This window comes from Kogia breviceps, chromosome 8, assembly GCF_026419965.1.
Source record: "Kogia breviceps isolate mKogBre1 chromosome 8, mKogBre1 haplotype 1, whole genome shotgun sequence".
NCBI lineage: Eukaryota > Metazoa > Chordata > Mammalia > Artiodactyla > Physeteridae > Kogia > Kogia breviceps.
Genome location: NC_081317.1, coordinates 12,547,837 through 12,573,459, shown reverse-complemented (window position 1 = coordinate 12,573,459; position 25,623 = coordinate 12,547,837). Strand labels below are relative to the sequence as shown.

The window sequence follows — 25,623 nt, the reverse complement described above, 5'->3', positions numbered from 1 at the left end:
CACGGTTAAGGTTTGGGAGAAATTCTAGAAATATTCACCTTGTGGTTTTGTCAAATGAGGGATGGGATTCAGGGTGGTGTGTTTTTTAAAAATTATTTATTATTGTACCCTATATGTTTTGTGGCTGCTATGTTAAAACTTCTGAAAAGAAGTGGGACCCCTTTGGCTGGGATCATACCCAGATTAACCAAATGTCCCCTTCTCCCTACACGTGCCCACTTCACTTAACCAGCCTCTTCACTTAGCCATTCAAAATAATGAATAGTAATCATGGCAGAAGAGGGTGGTAGAGATTAAAAGTAAAACGGAGGCTGTCCGCAGCTCCTGTTCCCAGTATGGAGACTGGTGTACCATTTTAAAATGGTACCTGCAAATAGGAAACTTAAAGAAAATGGAAGCTGCGAACCCCGTTTCTGTGACACCGTCCCAGAATTTTAGCACTTCTGTTTTCCGTCTCCTGCAAATTAAATAGAAATTGAAATGGTCTATTTTATTTTATTTTATTTGTTTGTTTGTTTATTATTTTAGTGCAACATGCAGCTTTTATTAATGTTAGACTAACTCTGTAGGGGAAACGGTTCGTTTTATTGCTTTAAGGTCCTGCTTTCTCCTTTCCCTCCAATGGGCATAAAACTAAGGCTGCCTCCAATTTGCCATCAGTAGGTGAGACAGCAGTTACGGAGGGCCTCGGGTGTGTCTGGAAGGACTGCAGGAGCCGTGGGAACATCCAGAAGTGTAGGAGGCACGGCCCCTCCCAGGACCTCACTGTCTACCTGGGCAAGCCGCACACGCAGACGTATTCAGAGTCCACGTTCACTGAGTCATTGAAATGTTCCAGAAACTATGGTGAGTGCAGATGGTCTATTTTTTTTTTTTTTTTTTTGCCTTTTGAGAATATAGTCCTCTCGTGACACTCCCATATTATATCTGAAATCCAAAAGGTGAAAGTCACGTTCGTCCGCCGGTGGAATTAGACCGGAAGAGCCTGTCTTTTCACGTTTTGGAACCTCCAGTCTTTAAACCCTTGGTTGGTTAAGTCCTGATCCCCTTGCCTCCCAAGGTCACGGCACTGAGGCAGCGTGTAGGCAGTCATTCCCAATTAAGAGCCCTCCAGTTTGATGTCAAAAGACTGTCATGTTTTTGTCGAAGAGCGTACCCTGAGGCTCAGCCCTGGAAACGTTTTTAAATGCCAACAATAACAGCAGATACCTGGAAACTTGTTCACTAGACCGGAGAATATGTCACTGTCGTGAAATGAAACTCCATGCCAGTAGATGTCACAAGGCAAGCGTCGGCCAAATGGGAACTAGAAGAAAGAGGGGAAATGTGATTAATGACGGGAACAAGAAGAGCAGCTCCGGCACCGAGGGTCTCTTCTGTACAAACTCCCAGTGGCCTGGCACACATCTCATGATTTAATCCTCATAATAAGCATGTGAAGTTGCTGACCTTTCCCATGTTACAGGGGAAGAAACAGATTAAGACAGGCTAAGTAACTGTCTCTGATTCTGCGTGGCGGGCACTATACTAGTGACCTTACAGGCACCCTTTTGTTAGAATCCTCACAACCATCCTAGAAAGCATGATGCCCATTTCACTGATCAGAAAATTGGGGTTGAGAGGCGTAATGTAACATGCCCAAGGCTGCACAGAGCTGGAAATGGGAAAAGTCAAGATCTGAATGCAGGGCTGAATTCCAAACCATACTTCTCTTTATCTGAAAACTGCAACATTCAAACCAGTCCCCCCAAAACGAGCTTTCACAATCTCTATCTCTTTCTCTCTCTTCCTCTGTCTCTTACACACACACACACACACACACACACACACACACACACACACACACACGGTCCACAGGGCAGGATATATTCCCCAGTGCCTAAAATGGTTCCTGGCATTCAACAAAGACTTTTTGAATGAATGAATGAACAAACCAGGAATGGTCCTCTGACTCACGATGAGATAACCAGATTCTCTCTTCCAGGAATATGGAAATCAGAGATGCCCTGCAGCCTCTGCCGGCCCTTGCGCTGGAAGTGATCAAAAGCCAGAGCCCGGCAGCTGTGCTTGGCCGTGTGCACAGCCTGACAGAGAAGCAAAGGCAGCCAGTCTGCTGAGCGAGGAGAAAGGAGCAGGTGCAGAGAGAAAAGCAGAGATGAGGCCCTGTGGCCCTGGCAACACAGACTGAGTGGCCTCAGTTCCCAGGGCTTCTAGGTCCTCGGCCCAGACCCTTCTGAGCCCGGCTGTCCCTTCTGTCCTTGGATCCTGTAAGGCAGCCTCATACCCATAGAATGCATCCCCTTTGCACAAGCTATAGAGTTTCAATTACTTGCAACCAGAAAATCCCTCGCTGAGACCAATGGGCCTGCTCTTTCTACTACATCTTGCTGCCTCTCAACAAGTTCTGCACTTACACAGTGTATTTTTAAAATGCGTAACTCAGGTGACCCTCCTTAAGGGAAAAGAGTGAGGACACGTTAGTTCATATTTAGAACCTGCTTGTTAAAAGTCCAAATGAAGAGAAATGTCAACACATTAAATAAAATCATCCAATTTTCCCATCCTAAGACTATAGTTAATCAGAATTTTTATCTGCTCCAAGTTGAGAGGGCTAAGTTCCAGTGAGAGAACACAGCATTACCAATGAAATGGTGGTGACTCAGTGCTTGCCAACGATTCCAAATTAAAATGAAGGCAAACAGACTCAAGGCCTTTAAATCATTCACATTATCTCAAAACTGTGCCGAAGTGAGACATATAGTACACACTCTATTAGCATTAACAACTTCTATCTACAATTTATAGCACTTCACTCATTTTCTTTGCATCCAATGGACTGAAGTTATTAATTCAGTAGTCATAAATACAAAGAGATACAACATATGTTATCTTCTTCCAGCTACTAAGTGCTAATATAGAGGAGGGGAAAATGACTTAACCAGGGAGGTTCCTCTAAAAAGCAGACGATCCAAGCAAAGTTTACTAAGATCCAAGTGGCCTTGCTGCCCACACTGCAGGAACATCACCTGCTCCATGTCAGTGGATTGCTGAGGACTCCTTATCACCCTTACGATCGCCTTTCAATTCTTGGCACTTTCATGATTCCTAAATCAACCTTTCATTCAGAGCCCTTAGCTCACTCAGTTTTGGGGAAACTATCTTTTTCTAAATCAATTTATTCGGTAATTTCTTTGTGCCAGGCACTGTGCTAGGTACCGAGAACACAGAGAAACACAATTTTAAGTAGGTCCCAGGACTTCATAATCCCACGTCTTTTTAAGATCATTTAAAAAACTGCTTAAACAGCTAACATCGTGCTCAATGGTGAAAAACTGAAAGCTTTTCCTCTAATATCGGGAATGAGACAGGGCTACTCACTTTTGCCACTTCTGTGCAACACAGTATTGGAAGTTCTAGTCAGAGCAATAGGCAAGAAGAAGAAGTAAGAAGCATCCGAATTGGAAAGGAAGAAGTAAAATTATGTTTGCAGATGACATGATCTTATATGTAGAAAATCCTAAAGATTACACACACACTCACACACACACACACATACACAAGCTGTTAGAAATAATAAATGAATTCAGCAAAATTGTTGGATACAAAATCAATACAAAAAATTCAGTTATTTTTCTATATATCGACCATGAACAGTCCAAAAAGGAAATTAAGAAAACAATTCAATTTACAATAGCAGCAAAGAGAATAAAATACTTAGGAATTAACCAAGGAGGCAAAGACTTGTACACTGAAAATTACAAAATGATGCCGAAAGAAATGAAAGACACACATAAATGGAAAGATATCCCATGTTCAAGGATTGGAAGACTTCATATTATTAAGATGTCAACACTACTCAAAGTGATATATAGATTCAATGCAATCCCTACCAAAATTCCAGTGACCATTTTTTTTTTGCAGAAATAGAAAAATCCATCCTAAAATTCATATGGAATATCAAGGGATCCCAAATAGCCAAAACAATCTTGGAAATGTCACACTTCCTGATGCCAAAATTTATAACAAAGCTACAGTAATCAAAACAGTGCATAAGGTAACAATGAGATACCACTACACACCTTAGAATGGCCAAAATCCAAAACACTAACAACACCAAGTGCTGAAGAGGATGTGGAGCAACAGGAACTCTCATCCATTGCTGGTGGGAATGCAAAACGGTACAGCAACTTTGGAAGACAGTTTGGCAGTTTCTTACAAAACTAAACATACTCTTACCATATGATCCAGCAATTGTGCTCCTTGGTATTTACTCAAATTAGTTAAAAACTTATGCCCACAAAAAATCCTCCACGCAAATATTTATAGCAGCTTTATCCATAACTGCTAAGACTTGGAAGCAACCAAGATGTCCTTCAGTAAGTGAATGAATAAATAAACTGTGGAACAGCCAGACAATGGAATTTTATTCAGCACTAAAAAGAAATGATCTATCAAGCCATGAAAAGACATGGAGAAATCTTAAATGCATATTATTAAGTGAAAGAAGCCCATCTGAAAAGGCTACATACTGTATGATGCCAATTATATGACATTCTGGAAAAGGCAAAACTATAGAGACAGTACAAGGATCAGTGGTTGCCAGGGGTTAGGAGAGAGGGGGGAATAAATAGGTAAAGCACAGGCGATTTTTAGGGGAGTGAAACTACTCTATATGATACCATAATGGTGAATACATGTCATTATACATTTGTCTAAACCCATAGAATGTACACCACCAAAAGTCAATACTAATGAACTATGAACTTTGGGTGATAAGCATCTGCAATGTAGGTTCATTGATTCCAACAAGTGTACCATTTTAGTGTACTGTTCTTTTGATAGTGCATGTGTGAGGGTAGCGATTATAAGGGAAAAAAAATCTCTGTTCATTCTGCTCTATTTTGCTGTGAACTTAAAGCATCTCCTCTAAATCAAAAATGATAAAAATAAATTTTAAAAAACAGTATGGTACTGACATAAAGACAGACATATAGACCAATGGAATAAGATAGAGAACCCAGAAATAAACTCTCATATATATGGTCAAATGATTTTCAACAAGGATAACAAGACTATTCAATGGGGGAGAGACAGTCTTTTCAACAATTGGTGTTGGGAAAGTTGGACATCCACATACAAAAAGTTGGAGTTGGACCCTTACCTTAGCCCATATACAAAAATTAACTCAAAGTGGGTCAAAGACCTAATCATAAAAGCTAAAACTATGAAACTCTTAGAAGAAAATATAGGGGATAATTTTCATGACATTGGACTTGGCAATGATTTCTTGGATATGACAACAAAAGCATAGACAACAAAAGAAAAAAATAAATAAATTGAACTTCATCAGAATTAAAATTTTTGCATCAAAGGACACTGTCAACAGAATAAAAAGTCAACCCATGGAATGGGAGAAAACATTTGAAAATCATAAATCTGATAAGGGATTAATATTCTGAATATATTTTAGAAACTACAACTCAACAAAAACAACCCAGTTAAAAAATGGGCAAAGGACTTAAATAGACATTTCTGCAAAGAAGATATACAGATGGCTAATAAGCACATGAAAAGATGCTCAACATCACTAATTATTAGGAAAATGCAAATCAAAACCACTTCACACCCATTAGGAAGACTATTATAAAAATAATAATAAAAAGGAAATAACAAGTGTTGATGAGGGAGTAGAGAAATTGGAACCCTTGCACACTGGTAATGTTAAAAACCACTGTGGAGAACAAAAATTATCACATGATCCAGCAATTCCTCTTCTGGGTATATACCCCAAAGAACTGAAATCAGGGATTCACACAGATGTTGGTACACAAATGTCCGCAGCAGCATTGTTCACAATAGCCAAAAAGTAGAAACAGCTCAAGTGTCCACTGGTTATCCATCAATAGGTAAACAAAATGTGGAGCATACACACACTGTACTGTTACTCAGCCTTAAGAAGGAATGAAGTTTTAACGCCCGCTACAACATAGATGAACCCTGAAGACATTATGCTAAGTCAAGGAAGCCAAACACAAAAGGCCAAATGTTGTATGATTCCATTCCTATGAGAGAACTGGAGTAGTCAAATTCACAGACAGAAAGTAGAATGGTGGTTTCCAGCGGCTGCGGGGAAGGAAGATGGGGAGTTATTGTTTAACGTGTACAGAGTTTCAGTTTGAGAAGATGAAAATGTTCTGGAGATGGATGGTGGTGATGGTTGCACAGCAACGTGTATTTTTTTTTTTTTTTTTTTTTTTGTGGTACGCGGGCCTCTCACTGTTGTAGCCTCTCCCGTTGCGGAGCACAGGCTCCGGACGCGCAGGCGCAGCGGCCACGGCTCACGGGCCCAGCCGCTCCGCGGCACGTGGGATCTTCCCGGACCGGGGCACGAACCCGTGTCCCCTGCATCGGCAGGCGGACTCTCAACCACTGCGCCACCAGGGAAGCCCAGCAACGTGTATTTAACGCCACTGAACTGTACACTTAAAGACGGTTAAGATGGTAAATTTTATGTTATGTATATTTTACAGTAAAACAACAGCGCTGACAAAACTCTCTGCTTACACCCCCGCCCCCCCAGGCTAAGGGGCCATTCACGGCTCTATTCTGAGCTCTCTGGAGCCTGGAATGCTGCACGGATTTTCACGGGGCAATTGAACATTGACAAGTGCTTCTAAGACTCCCCAGTCCCCATTTTTCTCAAGTTCACCACCATCCTCCCAGTTACCTGGGTTCTAAATCTGGGAATCATCTTTCTTTTTCTCTTCTTCACACCCTTTTGGAAAAAGCACTGGATTTGGGGTCAGAAGACCTGAGGGTGCTAGACTTTTCTCTGTTCACTTACTCTCTATGAGAGCTTCAGTAACCAGGACCTCTGTGTCCTTGGTACACTGAGATGAGGAAACCACCGGGTAGAGACAGGGACCAAACAAGATAATGCAAATGAAAGTGCTTTGTATGCGCCACAAAACAATACAAATCTGCGTTCGTCATTAAGTGTTTTACTCATTCAGTGTGAGGAACCTACTTAGTGGCGCAACGTGTCTCGGGTGCCAAAGACACACGGGAACACGTCTGCCTTCATGGAGCGCACGGTCCATGGGGAGACAGGGTTGAATCCAAGTCACACCAGTGTATCTCTACAGAGCCCGGTGAGGGCTGTGAGATGAGGCCCGGAGAGCAAGGAGAGCCCAGGGGACCGAGCACAGGGCCTCCTTTCTCACTGGGATGAGGACCACACCAGCCTCCTCCCCAACCTTCCCCCTCCGCGCCCCGCCAAAGTCTCCCCTTCCTGTCTACTCGACGCCCAGAGGGGTTTTTTTTTTTAACATCTTTATTGGAGTATAACTGTTTTACAATAGTGTGTTAGTTTCTCCTTTACAACAAAGTGAATCAGTTATACATATACATATGTTCCCATATCTCTTCCCTCTTGCATCACCCTCCCTCCCACCCTCCCTATCCCACCCCTCTAGGTGGTCACAAAGCACAGAGGTGATCTCCCTGTGCCATGCGGCAGCTTCCCACTAGCTATCTAATTTACATTTGGTAGTGTATATGTCCCTGCCACTCTCTCACTTCATCACAGCTTACCCTTCCCCCTCCCCATATCCTCAAGTCCATGCTCTAGTAAGTCTGTATTTTATTCCTGTCCTACCACTAATCTCTTGACATTTTTTTCCCTTAGAGTCCATATATATGTGTTAGCATACGGTATTTGTTTTTCTCCTTCTGACTTAACTTCACTCTGTATGACAGACTCCAGGTCTATCCACCTCATTACAAATAACTCAGTTTCATTTCTTTTTATGGCTGAGTAATATTCCATTGTATATATGTGCCACATCTTCTTTATCCATTCATCTGTTGATGGACACTTAGGTTGCAGAGGGATGTTTTTTTAAAGCTCTGACCATGTTACTCTTTTGCTTACAACTCTTCCCACATCAAAGCTCCAAGCCTGGTCTCAAAGACACTTCCCAAACTCCCCTCTGCCACCCCGTTTGCTTCAGGTTGGGCCATGGACACCTTGGGCACTTGCACTGTTACTGCCAGACTACTTTTGACATTAAGTGTGCAGCGCTTTTCTGTTTTGAGGCCTGAGTTTCTGCATGCCATTCCCTTCGCCTGGGATCTGCTGACTCAGCTTGACCATCCGTGAAGCTGTCTCACCAGCTCTCCCTTCTGTGGGGCCTCCATCACTTACACCCTTCACAGATCATTCAGCAGCAGCTCGTCTGTCAGTCTGTCTGCTTTCCCACTCTGTGGACTCTCTGAAAACGAAGACACCTTCCTAATCTTGTGTATCTCTAACACCAAGACAGAGACTTTATTTTTAACCTTTGTGAGGTCAAGAATCACTTTGAGATTCTCTCCAGGAAAACACACATACGCACAAAATTTTCCATGTGAATTTAGGAGAATTCAAAGACTCCCTGAAGCCCCTAGTTGTTCAGGCACCATTGTTAGCAACATCTGCAGTGTGTTTCATGAATGAACACTTGAATAAAGGGACCTGTGAATAGCAGCTACTCAAATACACTTTCATCACCGCCCTCATTAAAGTTAGCATTTATGCGATGCTTATTTCCATGTCTATGTTAAACTCTTTATAAATATTACCTCGTTTAATCCTCACAACAACCTCATGAGAAGGGGTTTCCTATTAACCTACTCACAGATGAAGAAACCAAAGTTTGGAGAGATTAAATAACTCTCCCAAGGACACAGAGCTAGTAGGGGGAGAAGTCAGGAGCAAATCCATGTCTGTCTGATCCCAAGGCCCACGCTCTTGACCACTGCACACAACTGGTCTTGAACTGATCGCTGCAGTGGTCATTTGTCACTCATGGACTTTAGCAACTAACCTACCCTGCACCCCACATGCCACCATCTTTGCCACAAAGGAAGTTCCTCCCCCTGTGCATATAGCCGTGTGGACCCAAAATCCTTTTCCCTCTGGCCCAGAAGGACTGAAAAAAAAGAAAAAAAGCCTTGCAAAATAGCCAAGTTCTAATGAGAACTTCAGCATACGTCCTTTGAGCATATTTGTGCTTGAGGAACCGATATGCTGGTCACTCTTCTAATGGCTCAAAGAGCAAGTTCAAACCCTCCCGAGGGATTTTTGTAAAGTGCAATTTCACAGTGGATGCTGATGAAAGCACCATTCACATTTCTATACTTTGGGAACGATTTTCTTCATAAAGCTTCTTCATGAACAGAAAACCTTTCAAGTGATTGGGCACAAAAGTGGCAAATAAGCTTTGATATGGGCAAACATAGGTGTAAAGCATCTTCGGGGGGAAATGACCCAAACTACTGCTTTAAAATGAGGGGCCCCAAACACTCAGGGGAGGGGGACACATGGAAGGTGTAGCAGCCAGAGCAAAATGCATGGACTAGGAAGACCCTGGCTCAAGCCCCTGACCCCCCCACACACCCCTCCCAGAGACCTTGACACGCTGACCTTGCCCTTCTAAGCCTCAGCAGCTCATCTACAATGGAAGAAAATGGCCACAATAAAACCTGTCTACCTCCCTGGGCTGTTATGTAGACTGAGGTAATGCCTGGGAAAGCACTTTGTAAACAGTCAGTTGCTGTTATATGGGATAGTTATTATTTTTAATGTCCAAGGAAATCACCCCAATGAGTAACTTCAATGGAAAAAGATGCCAACCAAATCTCAAGCAGCATTAGGACAGCTCTTGAATAAGAACACCAACACCACGGTGGACCTGTACTTGGGAAATCTTCCACGACGCCCTTAAGCAGAGTTAATAGATTTCTTTGCACTTTGTGGATGCCTGTGGTCCAGCCGCTGCCTTGTAGGGTGTTTATGTTTACATGACTGCCTCCCCACCCAACAGAATGCTTCAGGGTAGAGACATTTTACTCTTCTTTCTACCCTCTCCCCACCCTACCCACTGATGGGAAGCAGCCTCTAAGATGGTCTCCACTGATCCCTGCCTCCTGGAATTCATACCCTGTGTAGTCTCCTCCCACACTGTCACAGGCTTGATCTATGTGACCAGTAGCAACAGCAGAAGTAAGAGAATGTCACTTCCGAAGCGCAACTTTATACAAAGACTGTGCCCTCCTCTCTCTCAATCTCTGTCTCTCTGTCTCTCTTTCTCTCTCTCCTATTCTTCTCTTTCTCATTATCACTCGCTTTGAGGAAGCCCAGGGAGAGGTAAGAAATCAAAGCCTCCTGCCAGGGCTTCCCTGGTGGCACAATGGTTAAGAATCCACCTGCCAGTGCAGGGGACACTGGTTCGAGCCCTGCTCCGGGAAGATCTCACATACCTCGGAGCAACTAGGCCCGTGCACCACAACGACTAAGCCTGCGCCCTAGAGCCCACTGGCCACAACTACTGGAGCCCGTGCTCCGCAACAAGAGAGGCCACCACAGTGAGAAGCCCGCACTCCACAACGAAGAGTAGCCCCCACTGACCGCAACTAGAGAAAGCCCGCGTGCAGCAATGAAGACCCAAACCGCAGCCAAAAATAAAAATTAAAAAAGCCTCCTGCCAACAGCCATGTGAGTGAGCTTGGGATTGGATCCTTCAGCCTCAGTCAAGTCTTCAGAGACTATGGTTCTGGCTGACAGCCTGATTACAGCTTCATGAAGGCTCTGAGCCAGAACCCCTTTAAGCCACTCTCAGATTCCCAGCCCTCAGAAACTGTGTAAGATAAATGTGTGTTGTTGTAAGATGCTGAATTGGGGGGAACTTTGTTACTTAGCAATAGATAATGAATACACCATTCCAGTTTTAGAACAGGCTCCGAGAGAAAGGAAGCATTCGGAGAATGAAGTAATTTAAGACTCGTATAACCTTCCAATGAATATAATACTTACTATTTACTGAGCACTTAATTATGTGCCAGGTATCTCACATATGTGCCTCCATTTTGACATGAAAAAATACAATCCCATTTGCTAATAAGCAGCAGCCCCAGAATTTGAAGCCATGTTGGTCTATTTCCAAAGACTGCACTCTGTCAACTCCACTATGCTGGGTAGATGGATAAATCTATGAAAAACAACTGAGCACATACATCTATTAAAAAAATGAGTTGTGATGAACACTTCAAGGAAGAATGGAGCACGGAAGAGTCCAAAGAAGGCCAGTTAAGACAATGAAAGGACTGAGTAATTGCCCTTCAAGGATGGACTAAAAATTTAGCACTCTTTTCTTCAATCGAGAAAGCAAGCCGGTGGTGAAAATTCTGGTGGAAACCCACCAAATCCTGAAGGGTGTGCCCAGATGGAACACGGTTCTATTTGCCAAGTATGAGCGTATCAAAAGAAGGGGAGCCCCTTTTGAGCCTGAGAGAGGGAGACCAGCTCACTCCTCTTCTCTGCTGCTCACATCCCAGATAACAGCATCACTCTCCTCCCAGACAGATGACAAGAGACCCAACTGAGGGGCCACGGGGAGATTCCAGGCCCCCTCCTGCCAGTGGAAAATGTGGCTGATGAGAAAAGGCCTCCCCTCCCTGTGCTGGTGAGGGACCTGCCAGTTTCCTGATGGCAGCATCTTTGGATGGGGCTGCGGGGAAAGACCACACGTGGGGCAACTCCAAGCCTGTTTCCTCCGTGGGAACAATCATGGCAATGTGATTGGGTTATTAGATGGATTAAGAATGTGTTTATGGCTGAGTAATATTCCATTGTATATATGTGCCACATCTTCTTTATCCATTCATCTGCTGATGGACACTTGGGTTGCTTCCATGTCCTGGCTATCGTAAATAGAGCTGCAATGAACATTTTGGTACATGACTCTTCTAGAATTATGGTTTTCTCAGGGTATATGCCCAGTAGTGGGATTGCTGGAGGCATAAAAAGAAATGAAACTGAGTTATTTGTAATGAAGTGGATAGACCTGGAGTCTGTCATACAGAGTGAAGTAAGTCAGAAGGAGAAAAACAAATACCGTATGCTAACACATATATATGGACTCTAAGGAAAAAAAAAAAATGTCATGAAGAGATTAGTGGTAGGACGGGAATAAAACACAGACCTAGAGCATGGACTTGAGGATACGGGGAGGGGGAAGGGTAAGCTGGGACGAAGTGAGAGAGTGGCATGGACATATATACACTACCAAACGTAAAATAGATAGCTAGTGGGAAGCTGCCACATAGCACAGGGAGATCAGCTCGGTGCTTTGTGACCACCTAGAGGGGTGGGATAGGGAGGGTGGGAGAGAGGGTGACGCAAGAGGGAAGAGATATGGGAACATATGTATATGTATAACTGATTCACTTTGTTGTAAAGGAAAAACCAACACACTATTGTAAAACAGTTATACTCCAATAAAGGTGTTAAAAAAAATAAAAATAAAAATAAAAAGAATGTGTTTAGCACTGTGCCTGGCACACAATGCCTGGCACACAGTAGGTGTTTTAAAAAAGCTAGTTTCCTTCTTTTCTTCCATCCTCTCCCATCACCCTTTCCCATACCTATTGGCTGGTAAGATATTACCCAAAGGAGCTGGTGGACAGGGGTGTTCTCTAGGACTAGCCCAAGGTTAAACGTGCATATGTTAGCTCGGGGCATTTAGAGCCATGCAGGTCTCCCTGTGTGTGCATCTAACTCTAGGGAAAGCGTGTACATGCACAAAAGCCCCTTGACTCGAGTTCAGGAACCTGGATTCAAATCTCAGGCCTGGTAACTACCAAGGGCCTTAGTTTCATCACCTGAGAAAGAGGACAAGCAAACCCTCCCTCACAGGAGGTAAAGGTGAAAAACAACCCCGTAAGTGAGAGGATGTTTGTGAACAGCCTGGCACATAGTAGGAGCTAAATTTGTCCAATTTAGAATATTGAGAGCGGGCTGCTTAGATTGTTCGCCACCTAGTTAAGTCCTTTGGTGAGAAGGGCAGAGAGGAAGGGTCCCCAGTTTTCCCCGATGGTAGAGAAGGCAGAGGCTGGCCCTGCACAAATCCACTTCTTGAAAAACAACAGTGAATCAGACATAGCTCCAGGAAGGCGGGAGCCAGCCTGGGGGCAGAGGCAGATCGGTAACCGATGAACACGTTCTGTGTGACAAAGTGCTATGTCAGAGCCCAGAAGGGGCGACTGTTCTTGCTCCAGGTGAGGGGAGTTTAACCAAGGAGGGACCATTTGAGCTGGGTGTGAAGCTGTCTGCCAGGCAGAGATGAAGAGAAAGAGAAGCGCGTGCCAGGCAGGGCCTCTTGGAGAGCGCAGGGTGCCCGCAGCCCAGGGTCAGTGGAGAGACAGAGCTGGAGAGGTCCACGCGGCCCAACTGATCGTGATGGGCTCACAGGGCAGGCTGAGGAGCTTGAACTTGATTCTGCAGGTGGAAGAGGGCCCAGGAAGTGCCCAAGCAGGGCTGTGCAGACCCTGCTGGGATGGAGAACGCAGGGGAGGTAGAGACAGACTGGGGGCAGCCAGACCCAAGAGGGAGCCAAGGTTGGGAGAAAGGGGATGGGGTGGGGGGATGACCCAGCCGAGAGAAAAAGGATGCTCTGGAAGTAGGGGTGGGGGAAGGCACGGGGGCGTGAGAGCGCATCAGCATTTCTAAGAGGAAGAACTGCTCCGACAGCCCCTGCGCTTCGAAGGAGACCCGTCTCCTGTGCCCGCGTGGGCTGACATGCCTGTCTCACCCACTCCACGCTCCTGGTCACTGGAGACTCTGACTGGAGAGGATCCTGCAGGGATAACTAGCATTCTGAGGAGACTTCTACTTTAACAGAGGAGGCACCGTCTGGCTCCAGTGGGTTTCCGGGGAAGATAATAATTACTCATCCTCTAATAGAGCCAATAAATATAGCAAGGGGATAAGTAATTAACAACCTGCTGCTGGGAGGCAGCAATTCTCGCGATCTGCGAAGTTTCTTTTCCTGTCCACTTCTTTGTTACTGCAAATATGATACTCCCGGTAAGCATGCCATGTGTTGTTCACTGAGTCAGTCGCCAAAGCAGGTTGTATTTCTTATTAAATGCATTCATTATAACTGACTCACATGAATTAAAGCTGGAGGAGCTGGAGTGAGGGCTTGTCGTCCACCTTTGCTTCTGCTTCTGACCATAATACTTTTAAGGAGATCAAAATGGTTACCAAACCATTTAACCACAGAAAAAAGGCCCATGTTAGCAGGAGGAGACGATGACCTTGCCCCTTTCATAATTTCCTTGCCCCACGGCAACCTCCTCCAGTTATTTACTCTGGTGTCTGATTTCCCACCCGTAAAAAACCTTTATTCGTGGCAATTATATCAGCAAAGGAAAAAGAAAAACTGCACACACTTCTAAAGTGATTTACTTCTTGGCTTGCAGTTTTAATTAAAAGTCCAGTTTATTTAGCAAATAGCTCTGAAAAGATTAGATACCAATTGAGCATGATTTTCTTTCTCCACTTTCCAATGCATAAGGGTGACACAAACAACAAAATAACCACACTGCTGACTCTTCCTCCAGCCCATCATAATTCAGCCTATGGAAAAGAGCTCCAGTATCAATTATAAGTTAACTCCATTATGCTTTGCAAGATTCTCCGTAGTCATCTCCCTACTTGCTACTCCTTCACTGTGAGTTGAGTAAATGATACCAATTCACCACAAGGCCTCAGACTACCTAGTCTCTTCCACATCAAAACTTCAAATGTGTGTATTACCTGGAATTAATGGAAACAAAGCAAATCAGGTCTGCTGATTCCAGCAGCTCATTCCAGCAGCACTTCTTCCCACCTGGGATATCAAACTTTTCCCAAAGTCACTCCTGACAGCTCTTAGGGCTGCTCAGCCCCAGTTGACCAGCTACCCAGGCCAGTTCAATACCTTCCACGATGGCAACTCCCACCAGAAAGCCGGTCTAAAGGCACCATGTCTAGCTGAAACATCCATTCATTCAACATACAATGCCTTTGAGCCGGGTGACACACTCACGGGATGCTGAGAGGTGCCACATTATGGGAGCACGGGGTTAGTGGTAGGAGACAAAGTTGGAGAGTGAAAACAAGAAGACAAAGGATGCAGTCCTCACCTTCAGGGAGTTCCTACTGCAGCGGCTGAGTCCGACCCACGAACAGATCACTGTAATGCCTACAACCACATCTTACTCAGCATCTACTAGATGCCTGTGTCAGAGCTAAGCTCCTTCCTCACACTGTCACTTTTAATCGCCACACAACCTGGTGGATAGCAGTGTATCCCCATTTCACAGAGGAGGCAACTGAGGCTCAGAGAGCTGACTCTTGGTGAGAAAGAGAGAAGTAGCCAGACTAGACCGGGAGAGGACTTCCCACGGGAGGAAGCAACAGCATATGCAAAGACCTAGCAAAGAGCAGCCAGCAGCCTAGAGATCCAGTCCTCCTGTCTGTGGACACCAACTTGCTGAGCCGCCTTGGGCATTATTGGATCTCTTGGGCCTGTTTCCCTGTTTGCCACGTACAAGGGTATTCCCTATTCTGTAAATCGACAAGGGCCTGCTCTTCTTTTCCAACAACCGACTATGACTTGGGCTGACCCTAAAGCACCCACTGCTGTCTTAATAATGTACCCAAGGGACAAAGAAGTTTCCCAGAGGACTTACTTGCCCCCTAAACTCGTTTCTTCCTCCTGACACACAAAACCAGCCTGTAAACTCCCAGAGACATGCCACTGCCCTGAGAGCCTTGAGTCATACCATCACATGTTACTAAGAAGAATTAATATAATTGTACCGGTAATTTCTATAATAATAAAAATTGTAACTACTGTTTACTGAATTTATATTGTGTGCTGTGTACTTTATGTGTGCTATCTCAGTTCACCCTCACAACAGCGCTCTCAAATAGGTAGACATACTGCCATTGCATTTTACAGAAGCGGAAACTGAGGCTCAGAGCAATTAGATAACTCAGCCTCTGGGAGCATCCAATAAGTGATAGAGCAAGGACAGAATCCAGCCCCGTGAAGTCTTCAGTCCCCAGAGAACTAAGCCTGGAAGAAATGAATAAGGTTCCTTTAACAAGCATACGTTTGCAGTGACAAGGAGGTGTATATGAAGGCTGCTGTGTGCAGCGAAGGTGCCGGGGAGGGGCCAGAGTCGGGGAGTTGGCCCCGCTAGGAGCTCTCCAGAGTGCTGAAGTGCCTCTGCTAAAGTACTCTGACTCACGCAGCACCTTCCACCTGGGCGGCCCTGCTTGTCCTAACCCTCTCCTCCTGGTTTCAGTGCCCGGTAGGAAACTGATGGAATAGAGTAAATGAAAGTGGGAGTACACCCGGGATAGAAACAGCTAACTTTAGAAGTAGTGAGCTTGAACGGATGACGGGACATCTAATTGGAACTATCCTACAAGGGATTAGAAATACAGGAGTGGGAATGGAGAGAAGTCAAAGCAGGCGGTGCAAATTCGTGAGTCACAAAAGAGAGAACTGAAGAAAGACTGAGTGCGTTTTTGGAGTGGTTGCTGAGAAAGATAAGCAAAGGTCCAGGGGCAGAGAGGGAAGAGGACTGACTCTTCCTAGCAGTCCTGGACAGTGGGTACCAGGAACAAATAACTAAACTCTCCAACCCCGATACTGCACTGAAATGTGTTCAGAGAGGGCAGAATTGTGTTGCCTGTAGGTTTGAACCTGTGAATAAATAATCACCACCACTCCTCACTCCTCCCCCATACCCCCTAAAAAACGAAGAGGGAATGAGAAAGTAGTCAAGGGAAAAGTACAAAATAGCCTGCCATATGGTCACATGATTCAAGCTAATCACTTTTTTATTTAAACAAGTTATTTAAACAAGTTCCAATGAGTTTCACTGTAGGGTTTTTCTTTTCTTTTCTTTTCTTTTCTTTTTTTTTTTTTTTTGGCTGCGTTGGGTCTTCGTTGCTAGGCGTGGGCTTTCTCTAGTTGCGGCAAGCGGGGGCCACTCTTCGTTGAGGTGCGCGGGCCTCTCACTGCGGTGGCTTCTCTTGTTGCAGAGCACAGGCTCTAGGCGTGCGGGCTTCAGTAGTTGCAGCACGCAGGCTCAGTAGTTGCGGCACACGGGCCCTAGAGCGTGCAGGCTTCAGTAGTTATAACTTGCGGGCTCTAGAGCGCAGGCTCAGAAGTTGTGGCGCATGGGCTTAGTTGCTCCATAGGCATGTGGGATCTTCCCGGACCAGGGATCGAACCCGTGTCCCCTGAATTGGCAGGCGGATTCTTAACCACTGTGTCACCATGGAAGTCTCATACCCACTCTTACTTGAAGTAAAATGGCTCCTTATAAATTTGTGAGGTCACACAGAAAGACCCTGAGCCTCTTTGGCCTTTCAGACCACTGATCCTAAAGGCTTGCATGATGGGATATTTATAAGCACATCTCTCCCCCTACTGGCAAAAGAGATATTAGAAAAGCACATTTATTCTATGGCTCCATCCCCACTTCTACCCTCCTACACACCTTACATAAGAATAGTTATCCTCTTTTATTAACTTAGTCTTTCATTCAAGTATCAGTGCAATTTATGCATCAACTCGATGTCAGGCATTGGGAATTCAGAGAAGAACAAGGCACAGCCTGTCCTTGGGATTGGAAGTCGTAAATAAATCACAATGCAAAGTGGCAAACGCTCCAGCAGATGAGGGTCGAAGAGCTATGAGAGCATGAAGCAGGGTGTGAGTTATTCTCCTGGGGAGAAAGTTGTGGTTTGGTAAAATCTTGAAAGATGAGCTGGAACTTGCCAAGCCCAGAAGCCAGGAAGGTAGTCTAGGCTGGAGGAGGCCTGTGTGCAAAGGCGTGGGAGCATGCTTAGAAGTCTCTCCAGAGCAGGAACAACATCTTAATTATCTCTGAATTCCAGGTGCCTAGCCCAGTGCCTGGGAGGAAGTGGCACATACTAGATGCTGGAGGAACGGATGGCATGTAGTTCAGTGAGGAGGAATAAAGCATGGCTGTGGGGTCTTGCAGCAGAAGGGGAATTGAGTGGAACCAGAATCTATGAACCTCAAAACAAATCTTGATGTGAAACTGCTCGGCATACAGCAGGTGTGTGCAGACTTTGGTCATTCATTTCTCCAGCCCAAGGCTTGATAATAATCAACATGTCTGTCTCTCCATAGGTGTGGGAAAGGACATGCAAGCCCTTGAAAGAACATGGGCCAGTTCAAGAGTGATGGGCTAGTTCACAGCTAGAGGCCACCTTACTGCTTAGAATTTTAAAAGGAATTATCAGCAATAACAATCTAAATGTGACGGGAGATGGGGGGATATATGAGGATCCTTTATCAAATTTTGGAATCTCCTTTTGTCTCTGATGTTGAGCTGTATTGTCAAGCTACAAATCTCACTTTTCACAGCTCAACACAGACAGTCGCTGTGGCAGAAAGTCCTGCTTTCACTAGCTCCTTGAGATGAGAATTGTTATTCCTCTACTTAAGTATTTAAGCCACACCTTTTCATTTACTTAATGAACTCAGAACAGATTGATGGCCCAGCTCAGTTGGCAATGACAGCTGGTATTTCCCTGATGACCGGATAATTAGGCAACTGCATTAAGTATATGTCACCCTGATCAAACGACAAGGTTTATTAAGACAAAGCCAGCCTACTCACGGCTTTCGGTCAGCTTCCACAGAGCTCAGGTTTTTAAGCACTCTGGTATCAGCTTAAGCACCTCTCTATTTTCACAGTTGTTATAAATCTGGTGCTTTCCCAGTGCACCCTGAAGAAATTGGGCCAGTAAAATTAGCTTTGGAAAAAAATCTGTATCCTATTGCAAATAATGATTAGTAGGAATATTGTAGGATTAAGAATCAAGAGACCAAGAGGGAAGAGATATGGGAACATATGTATATGTATAACTGATTCACTTTGTTGTAAAGGAGAAACTGACACACTATTGTAAAACAGTTATACTCCAATAAAGATGTTTTTTAAAAAATAAAATTAAAAAATAAAATTAAAAAAAAAAAAGAATCAAGAGACCAAGATTCTAATTCTAATTCATTCATTCAGCCACTCAACAAACAGTATTTTAGTGCCTATTATATGCCAGCTACTGGGCTAAGTGCTTGGATATAACGAAACCGCCACCACCACATGTGCTGAGCATTTTCTGTGTCCAGGCACGGTTCTACAGTTCACAAAGTCATTTAACACGTGTTACAACCCTGGGGCTTTGTACTATTATCACACCCATTTTACAGATGAGGAGAATGAGGCACAGAGAAGTAAAATAATTTGCCTCCATTTTCAACCTCATAAGTGGCGAGGCCAGGGACCAACCCAGCCAGTCCAACTCCAGAGACGAGTTAAGATATAGTTCCCAGCCTTAGAGAAGCTCAGAGTTTCTTGGAGGCATACACAGACATGTGCACTCAATGGCTCTATGACCCAGGGGAAAACTTTTCATCTCCCTTACTAGTTTTTTATTGCTGCACTAAAGAATTACTCAAACCTAGTGACTTCAGACCATCGCCATTTATTAGCTCAGAGGTCCACCGTGGCTTAGCTGGGTCCTCTGCTGAGGTCATCACAGGCTGAAATCAAGGTGTGGCCAGGGTTCTGGTTCTTGTCTCGGCTCAGGGCCTTCTTCCACGCTGCCTGGAAGAATTCATCTCCTTGCCACTGGAGGACTGATGTCCTCATTCTCCGTCTAGCTGTCAGCCAGGAACCACACTCAGCAGCTGGAGACGGCCCACAGTCCTTTGCCGTAGTGACCCCCATAGGCAGCTCAGAATGTGGCGTTCGCTTTCTTCCAGACTAGCCGGATCGCATCTGTCTGACTTCCTCTTCCGCCACCAGCCAGAGAAAACCGTCTTGAAAGAGCTCGCCTAATTGGGTCCGGCCCGCTGACGGACATCTCCCTTTTGCAGCGTAATGTCGCATAATCATGGGAGTGATATCTCATCATAGACACAGGTACCACCCACACTCAAAGGGCAGAGAATTATACACGTGGGAAGGTCCTTAGGGGTTATTTTAGGATTCTGTCTTTCCCACTGTCTGAGGTTCACTTTCCTAGTCTGAGGCTAGAATAGATGATAACAGTACTAACTGCTACTTGTATCAATAGTACAATGATTTACAGTTATTAAAGACGTTTTCACATATATTATCCTATTTGAGCCTTACAATCCAGAGTTTGTAACCTTGCTCTGGGGAGCAAGGTTAGCCTCGCTGTCTGCTGGGAAGAGGAATCCGAAGGTTAGAGGAGTTACCCTTCTCCCTGCCATGCTGGTAGGGCCTGGGAGAGCAAAGGCTTAGCGCAGTCTTCCAATTCCAGCACCTGGGCTCGCTCCTCTAGCCCTTGCTGCCACGCGAGAGGACTGGATACAACTGAAGCGGAAAGAACATAAACTTTGGAGTCAGACAGACCTGGGTTCAAATCCAAGTTCTGCCCCTTAGGAACTCTGGGGTCTTGGGCAAGTTCCTTCTTCTTTCTCGGCATCCCCATCTTTAAAGTGGGGGGAGTTGGTCTCCAAGGGCTCTTTCAGCCTCAAATCAGGACAAAACTGCTTCAACTGCACGGTGGAAGATTATTAGCTCCATGATTCTGTTCTCTTGGTTGAGGGAGAACCTCTAACTATACCCTCATCCAGGTATCCCTGTGGTTTGGGTGAAGATCTCCATTTTGTTATTTTCCTAGGGCCACCATGGCTTAAAACAACAGAAATTTATACTGTTACAGTCCTGGTGGCCAGAAGTCCATAAACAAGGCACTGGTAGTGTTGGCCCCTGCAGAGGACTCTGAGAGACCAGCTGTACCACGCCTCTCTCCCGCTCCTGGTGGATGCAGGCAACGCTTGGTGTTCCTTGGCTTGCAGATGTGTCATTCCAACCCTTTCTCTGTCTTCACATGGGCTTCACTCTGTGTGTCTCTGTGTATTTTCCTTTTCTGTTTCTTATAAGGACGCTCATCATTGAATTTAGGCCCCATTAATCCGAGATCATCTCATCTCAAGATCCTTAACTTAATTAGATTTTCAAAGACTCTATTTCCAAATAAGTCATATTCACAGATACCAGTTCGGACTTGGACATATCTTTTGGGGGGTGGGGAGACACAGTTCAACCCACATCATAAATCGCTTTATGCATCGCATCATTGATGGAAAATAGGTGTTTTCCAATTTTTCCTTATTACAAAGAACACTGCAGTAAAAATCCTCACTGTATCTCTTTGTGTACATGAACAAGAATTTCTCTAGAAGTGGAATTGTTTGGATCAAAGAGTATACACATTTTCAACTCTGCTAGCTACTGCTAAGTATGTTTGCCAGTCTAATCAATGTGAAATGGTATCTCATCATTGTGTTAACTTGCATCTTCATGATTATACTAGTGAAACTGAATTTTTTTCAAATATTTATTGGACTCTGGGTTTCCTCTTTGAATATCTCTCTAAAAAAAACTCTAAAGTGGTTCTCTATCAGGAGTATCCAGGACCTTCTCAAAAGAGTTGTTGATTTAGCAGAGGTGGGCTGGGACCTAGAAATCTGCATACTGAAAAGCTTGCCAGGAAACTGAAGCCCAGCCCCAGAGAAGGACCACTGTATTAAATGTAGTAACCAGTCTTATTGGCACTTGGTTGTTATACCTTCAGAGTGCACTGGGGGGCGCTATCTCATAAAACCTTGACGCTGTATTGATGAAAGGGTGCTGTTGGAGGCACGCCAACCACATGGGGGCTCCTTTATGAAAGCCCTCTGGGGAAATTCCTCCCAGCCCTCAGTGTTAGGAAAAGCTGCACTTCTCTTCAGCAACCTCTTTTATTTTATCTTACACGTACCATGACTTAAAATTTCGGACATTTTTTTCCCTTGGTAACCAGAAAGTTCTGTGAACTAAAACTTTGATGTTGTCCCATCATTAAAACTGCAAGATCTTTAGATCATGCATTTCTAGATGCTAACTTTTCCCTGATTTCATCTTATTATACAACTTTTATTGTTTTATTGTTCCTTTGCCCTGATTTTCTTCACCTAATTTTTTTTAATTTATAACAATGTATAAGTATTTTTATAACAATGTATAAGTACTTTTTTTTTTTTTTTTTTTCCTGTACGCGGGCCTCTCACTGTTGTGGACTCTCCCGTTGCGGAGCACAGGCTCCGGACGCGCAGGCTCAGCGGCCACGGCTCACGGGCCCAGCCGCTCCGCAGGATGTGGGATCTTCCCGGACCGGGGCACGAACCCATGTCCCCTGCATCGGCAGGCGGACTCTCAACCACTGCGCCACCAGGGAAGCCCTATAAGTACTTTTGAAAGCTACTTATATGCTTTTAGGGAATAAGATATGCATAAACACATTAAAATAATTTTAAATTTTACCTTGTGAGAATTAAGTGAATTAAATAAAATTAAAGAAATGTAATAAAATTAAATAAATGTAATAAGAATTAAATAAAACTCATTTATGTGAGTTAAGGCCCTTCTTTCAAAACTGACCTGTTTTCAAGATTCATCAATGATAATATCAGTTCTACTGTTGATATTTAAGTAGAAAAAAATACTTCAAAGATAAACTATTCACAAAATAAGTGAAAATGATTAACACTAGAAAATGGTAGCCATTCAAAGCTATAGCCATTCAGGTGCAGAAAAGACAGGATTGGGTTTTATAATACAATACCATTCATTTCTTTTTTTTCTTTTTTTAATTTTTAAAAATTTTTTGGCCACACCGCGTGGCATGTGGGATCTTAGTTCCCTGGAACAGGGATCAAACCCACGCCCCGTGGGTTGGGAGCGCTGACTCTTAACCACTGGACCGCCAGGGAAGTCCCGTTTCTAAATGACTGTCACTGAGTTTTAAATTATTATTAATATTATTACTTATTAATATTAATACTTTGTAATACTACTATTATTTAAGACCACCTATATCTAGTTTAGTGGCTTTAAAAGTTAAATTAATTTTCAAAAACTTTCACAGAAATTTTTAAAAGACACTTTTAACTTCTTGTGACTCCTCTATTTTTTTAAACAACAGGAAACATGCTAACGCTTACTTCACTGTTATTCCAGTTCCTCCAGCAAGCTCCTCTGCACTGAGTAGGACAGCCGAGCAATTCATCCCAGCTTTTCCAGGATTGTCCTGATTTTAAACTGAAAGTCCAGCGCCCCTGGATCCCCCTTACTCCCAGGCAAACTGGAACAGTTGGTCATCCTAGCACTGGGGCAGCTTCCATTTGCCAGTGTGTGGAGGAAGGCCTATTAATAGCAAGTCCTTCTCCTGTACTTTACATCTGAAAGGTAGTCATACATCTGAAAATTATTCCTAACTGGTAGGGAAAAAAATAAAATTCTGAATGTGGTTCACCTAATAATATCAGCCTGGATTTCACAGCCAAAGGATTAGAAGAAATCTTCACAAGTCAGTGTTCTTATTCCCTTCTAAAGAATTCCAGGAAAAAAAGATTCCATAAAGCTACCTTTGAAACCCATTCTACCACCCATGGTCTTTTAAAAATATTCATTCAATCTACAATCATATTTTCATTCTCAGCACTGGACTGAATAAAGAAAGCTTAAAGATACGCTACCCACAGGAAATCAAGTAAAATTATTAGAGACCTCAAAACAGGTCACCAGAACAAAGTTAAAAGTCTGACGGAAGAGTCTTTGGACTTGGTGGGGAAAGAAGACTAAATTCTAAAACCTTAAGAATAAGAATACTAGAAACTTTTTAGAACAGAGTGTCAAGCAAACAGCTTTAAAGCCTTGGTTATAATCTATTCTATTCAGTACAGGAATCCTAAGTGGGTTCTCCAAAGGAAGGCAAAAACCAACATTTATGAGATGCCTACCGTATGCCAGTTGCTCTCATGAGCTCTGTTTCGTTTTAATCTCCCAATAGCGCAATGGATAGATCATATTCTTCCATTTTTACAGAAGAGGAAAGCAAAGCTCAGAGGTCATTCATACCACCCTATGCTAGGTGTTGGGTATGCAACAATAAACATGAGAGTCATAATAATAAAATGACAAATAGTAAACATAATATTCACAAGTAATAAACATGAGAGTCATGGTTCCTGCTTTCATGAACCTTAGAGTCTAGTGGGGAATGCCAGACACCTAAAAATGATTACAAAAATAATTATGAGTGACCCAGTATGGGGGGAATCTGGGCATGTGCTGGAGAGCTGAAAAATAAGAGGACAAATGGCCAGCACAGAAAAAAATCTACAAACAATAAATGCTGGAGAGGGTGTGGAGAAAAGGGAACCCTCCTACACTGTTGGTGGGAATGTACATTGGTACAGCCACTATGGAGAACAGTATGGAGGTTCCTCGAAAAATGAAAAATAGAACTACCATAAGATCCTGCAATCCCACTCCTAGGCATATATCCAGAGAAAACCATAATTCAAAAAGTTACGTGCACCCCAATGTTCATAGCAGCACCATTTACAATAGCCAAGACATGGAAGCAACCTAAATGTCCATCGACAGAGGAATAAATAAAGAAGATGTGGTACATATATACAATGGAATATTACTCAGCCATAAAAAAGAATGAAATAATGCCATTTTCAGACATAGATGGACCTAGATATTGTCATACTGAGTGAAGTTAAGTCAGACAAAGATATTATATAATATCAGTTACGTGTGGAATCTAAAAAAATGGTACAAATGAACTTATTTCCAAAACAGAAACAGAGTCACAGGTGCAGAAAACAAACTTATGGAAAGGGGGGGAGGGATTAAATGGCACATTGGGATTGACATATACACACTACTATATATAAAACAGATAACTAATAAGGACCTACTCAATACTCTGTAATGACCTATATGGGAAAAGAACCTAAAAAAGGGTGGATAGATGTATATGTATAACTGATTCACTTTGCTGTACAGCAGACATTAACACAACATTGTAAATCAACTATACTCCAATAAAAATCAAATTTAAAATAAATAAATAAATAAAATGTGTAGATCAAAAAACAAAAAAGAAAGAAAGAAAGAAAAAGAGGACAAAGGAGTCGAGAAGAGGTGGGGAGAGAAAGGGAAGCAATTTCCTGGTTCCAGGCAGAGGACGTGGCAGCAGACATCTCGAGCTGGGAACATTCAGTTATGTGCCCGAGGTAACACAATTTATCAGTGGTCAGATTGGGGTTTTGATTCCTGTGCTTTCTGACTTCAGAATTCCTGTTCCTCCTACTGTAATGCAATGTGACCAGTTGTGCTTCAAATCTAAAAGGGACAGCCCACAGGGAGGACCGAATTCTCAGCGCTGATACTCAGTGTTTCCCAAGCTAGTCTGATCAGAAGAATCGGCCCAAGGGGGCTTGTTAAAAACAATAAAGATTCCCTAGGTCCTACCCTTACCGGGAAATCAAAGTTTAACAAATGCCCCAGTGCTTCTTATGACCAGACAGGTTTGGGATATGCCCAGTTCAGACTTTGGAAAACCTAAAACCCTACACGCTGGGAGTTTACTTAACTGCAATCTCCTGGACATTTTCTTTTTCTTTTCTTTTCTTTATTTATTTATGGATGCGTTGGGTCTTCGTTGCTGTGTGCAGGCTTCCTCTAGTTGCAGCGAGCGGGGACTACTCTTCATTGCGGTGCACAGGCTTCTCACTGCGGTGGCTTCTCTTGTTGCAGAGCACGGGCTCTAGGCGCGTGGGCTTCAGTAGTTGTGACGCGCAGGCTCAGTAGTTGTGGCGCACAGGCTTAGTT

The 25,623-nt window shown here is 43.7% G+C and overlaps 1 protein-coding gene across 7 annotated transcripts in view; it reads right to left on the bottom strand.

Moving 5' to 3' along the window:
* TTLL11 (tubulin tyrosine ligase like 11) overlaps positions 1-25,623 on the bottom strand; it is a 261,701-nt gene that overhangs the window by 209,629 nt on the left and 26,449 nt on the right. For all 7 annotated transcript variants that reach the window (XM_067040798.1, XM_067040800.1, XM_067040799.1 and 4 more), the window contains exon 2: positions 1,210-1,306. In XM_067040798.1, the coding sequence (XP_066896899.1) occupies positions 1,210-1,306 (97 nt within the window). The remainder of the gene's footprint in view (positions 1-1,209; positions 1,307-25,623) is intronic.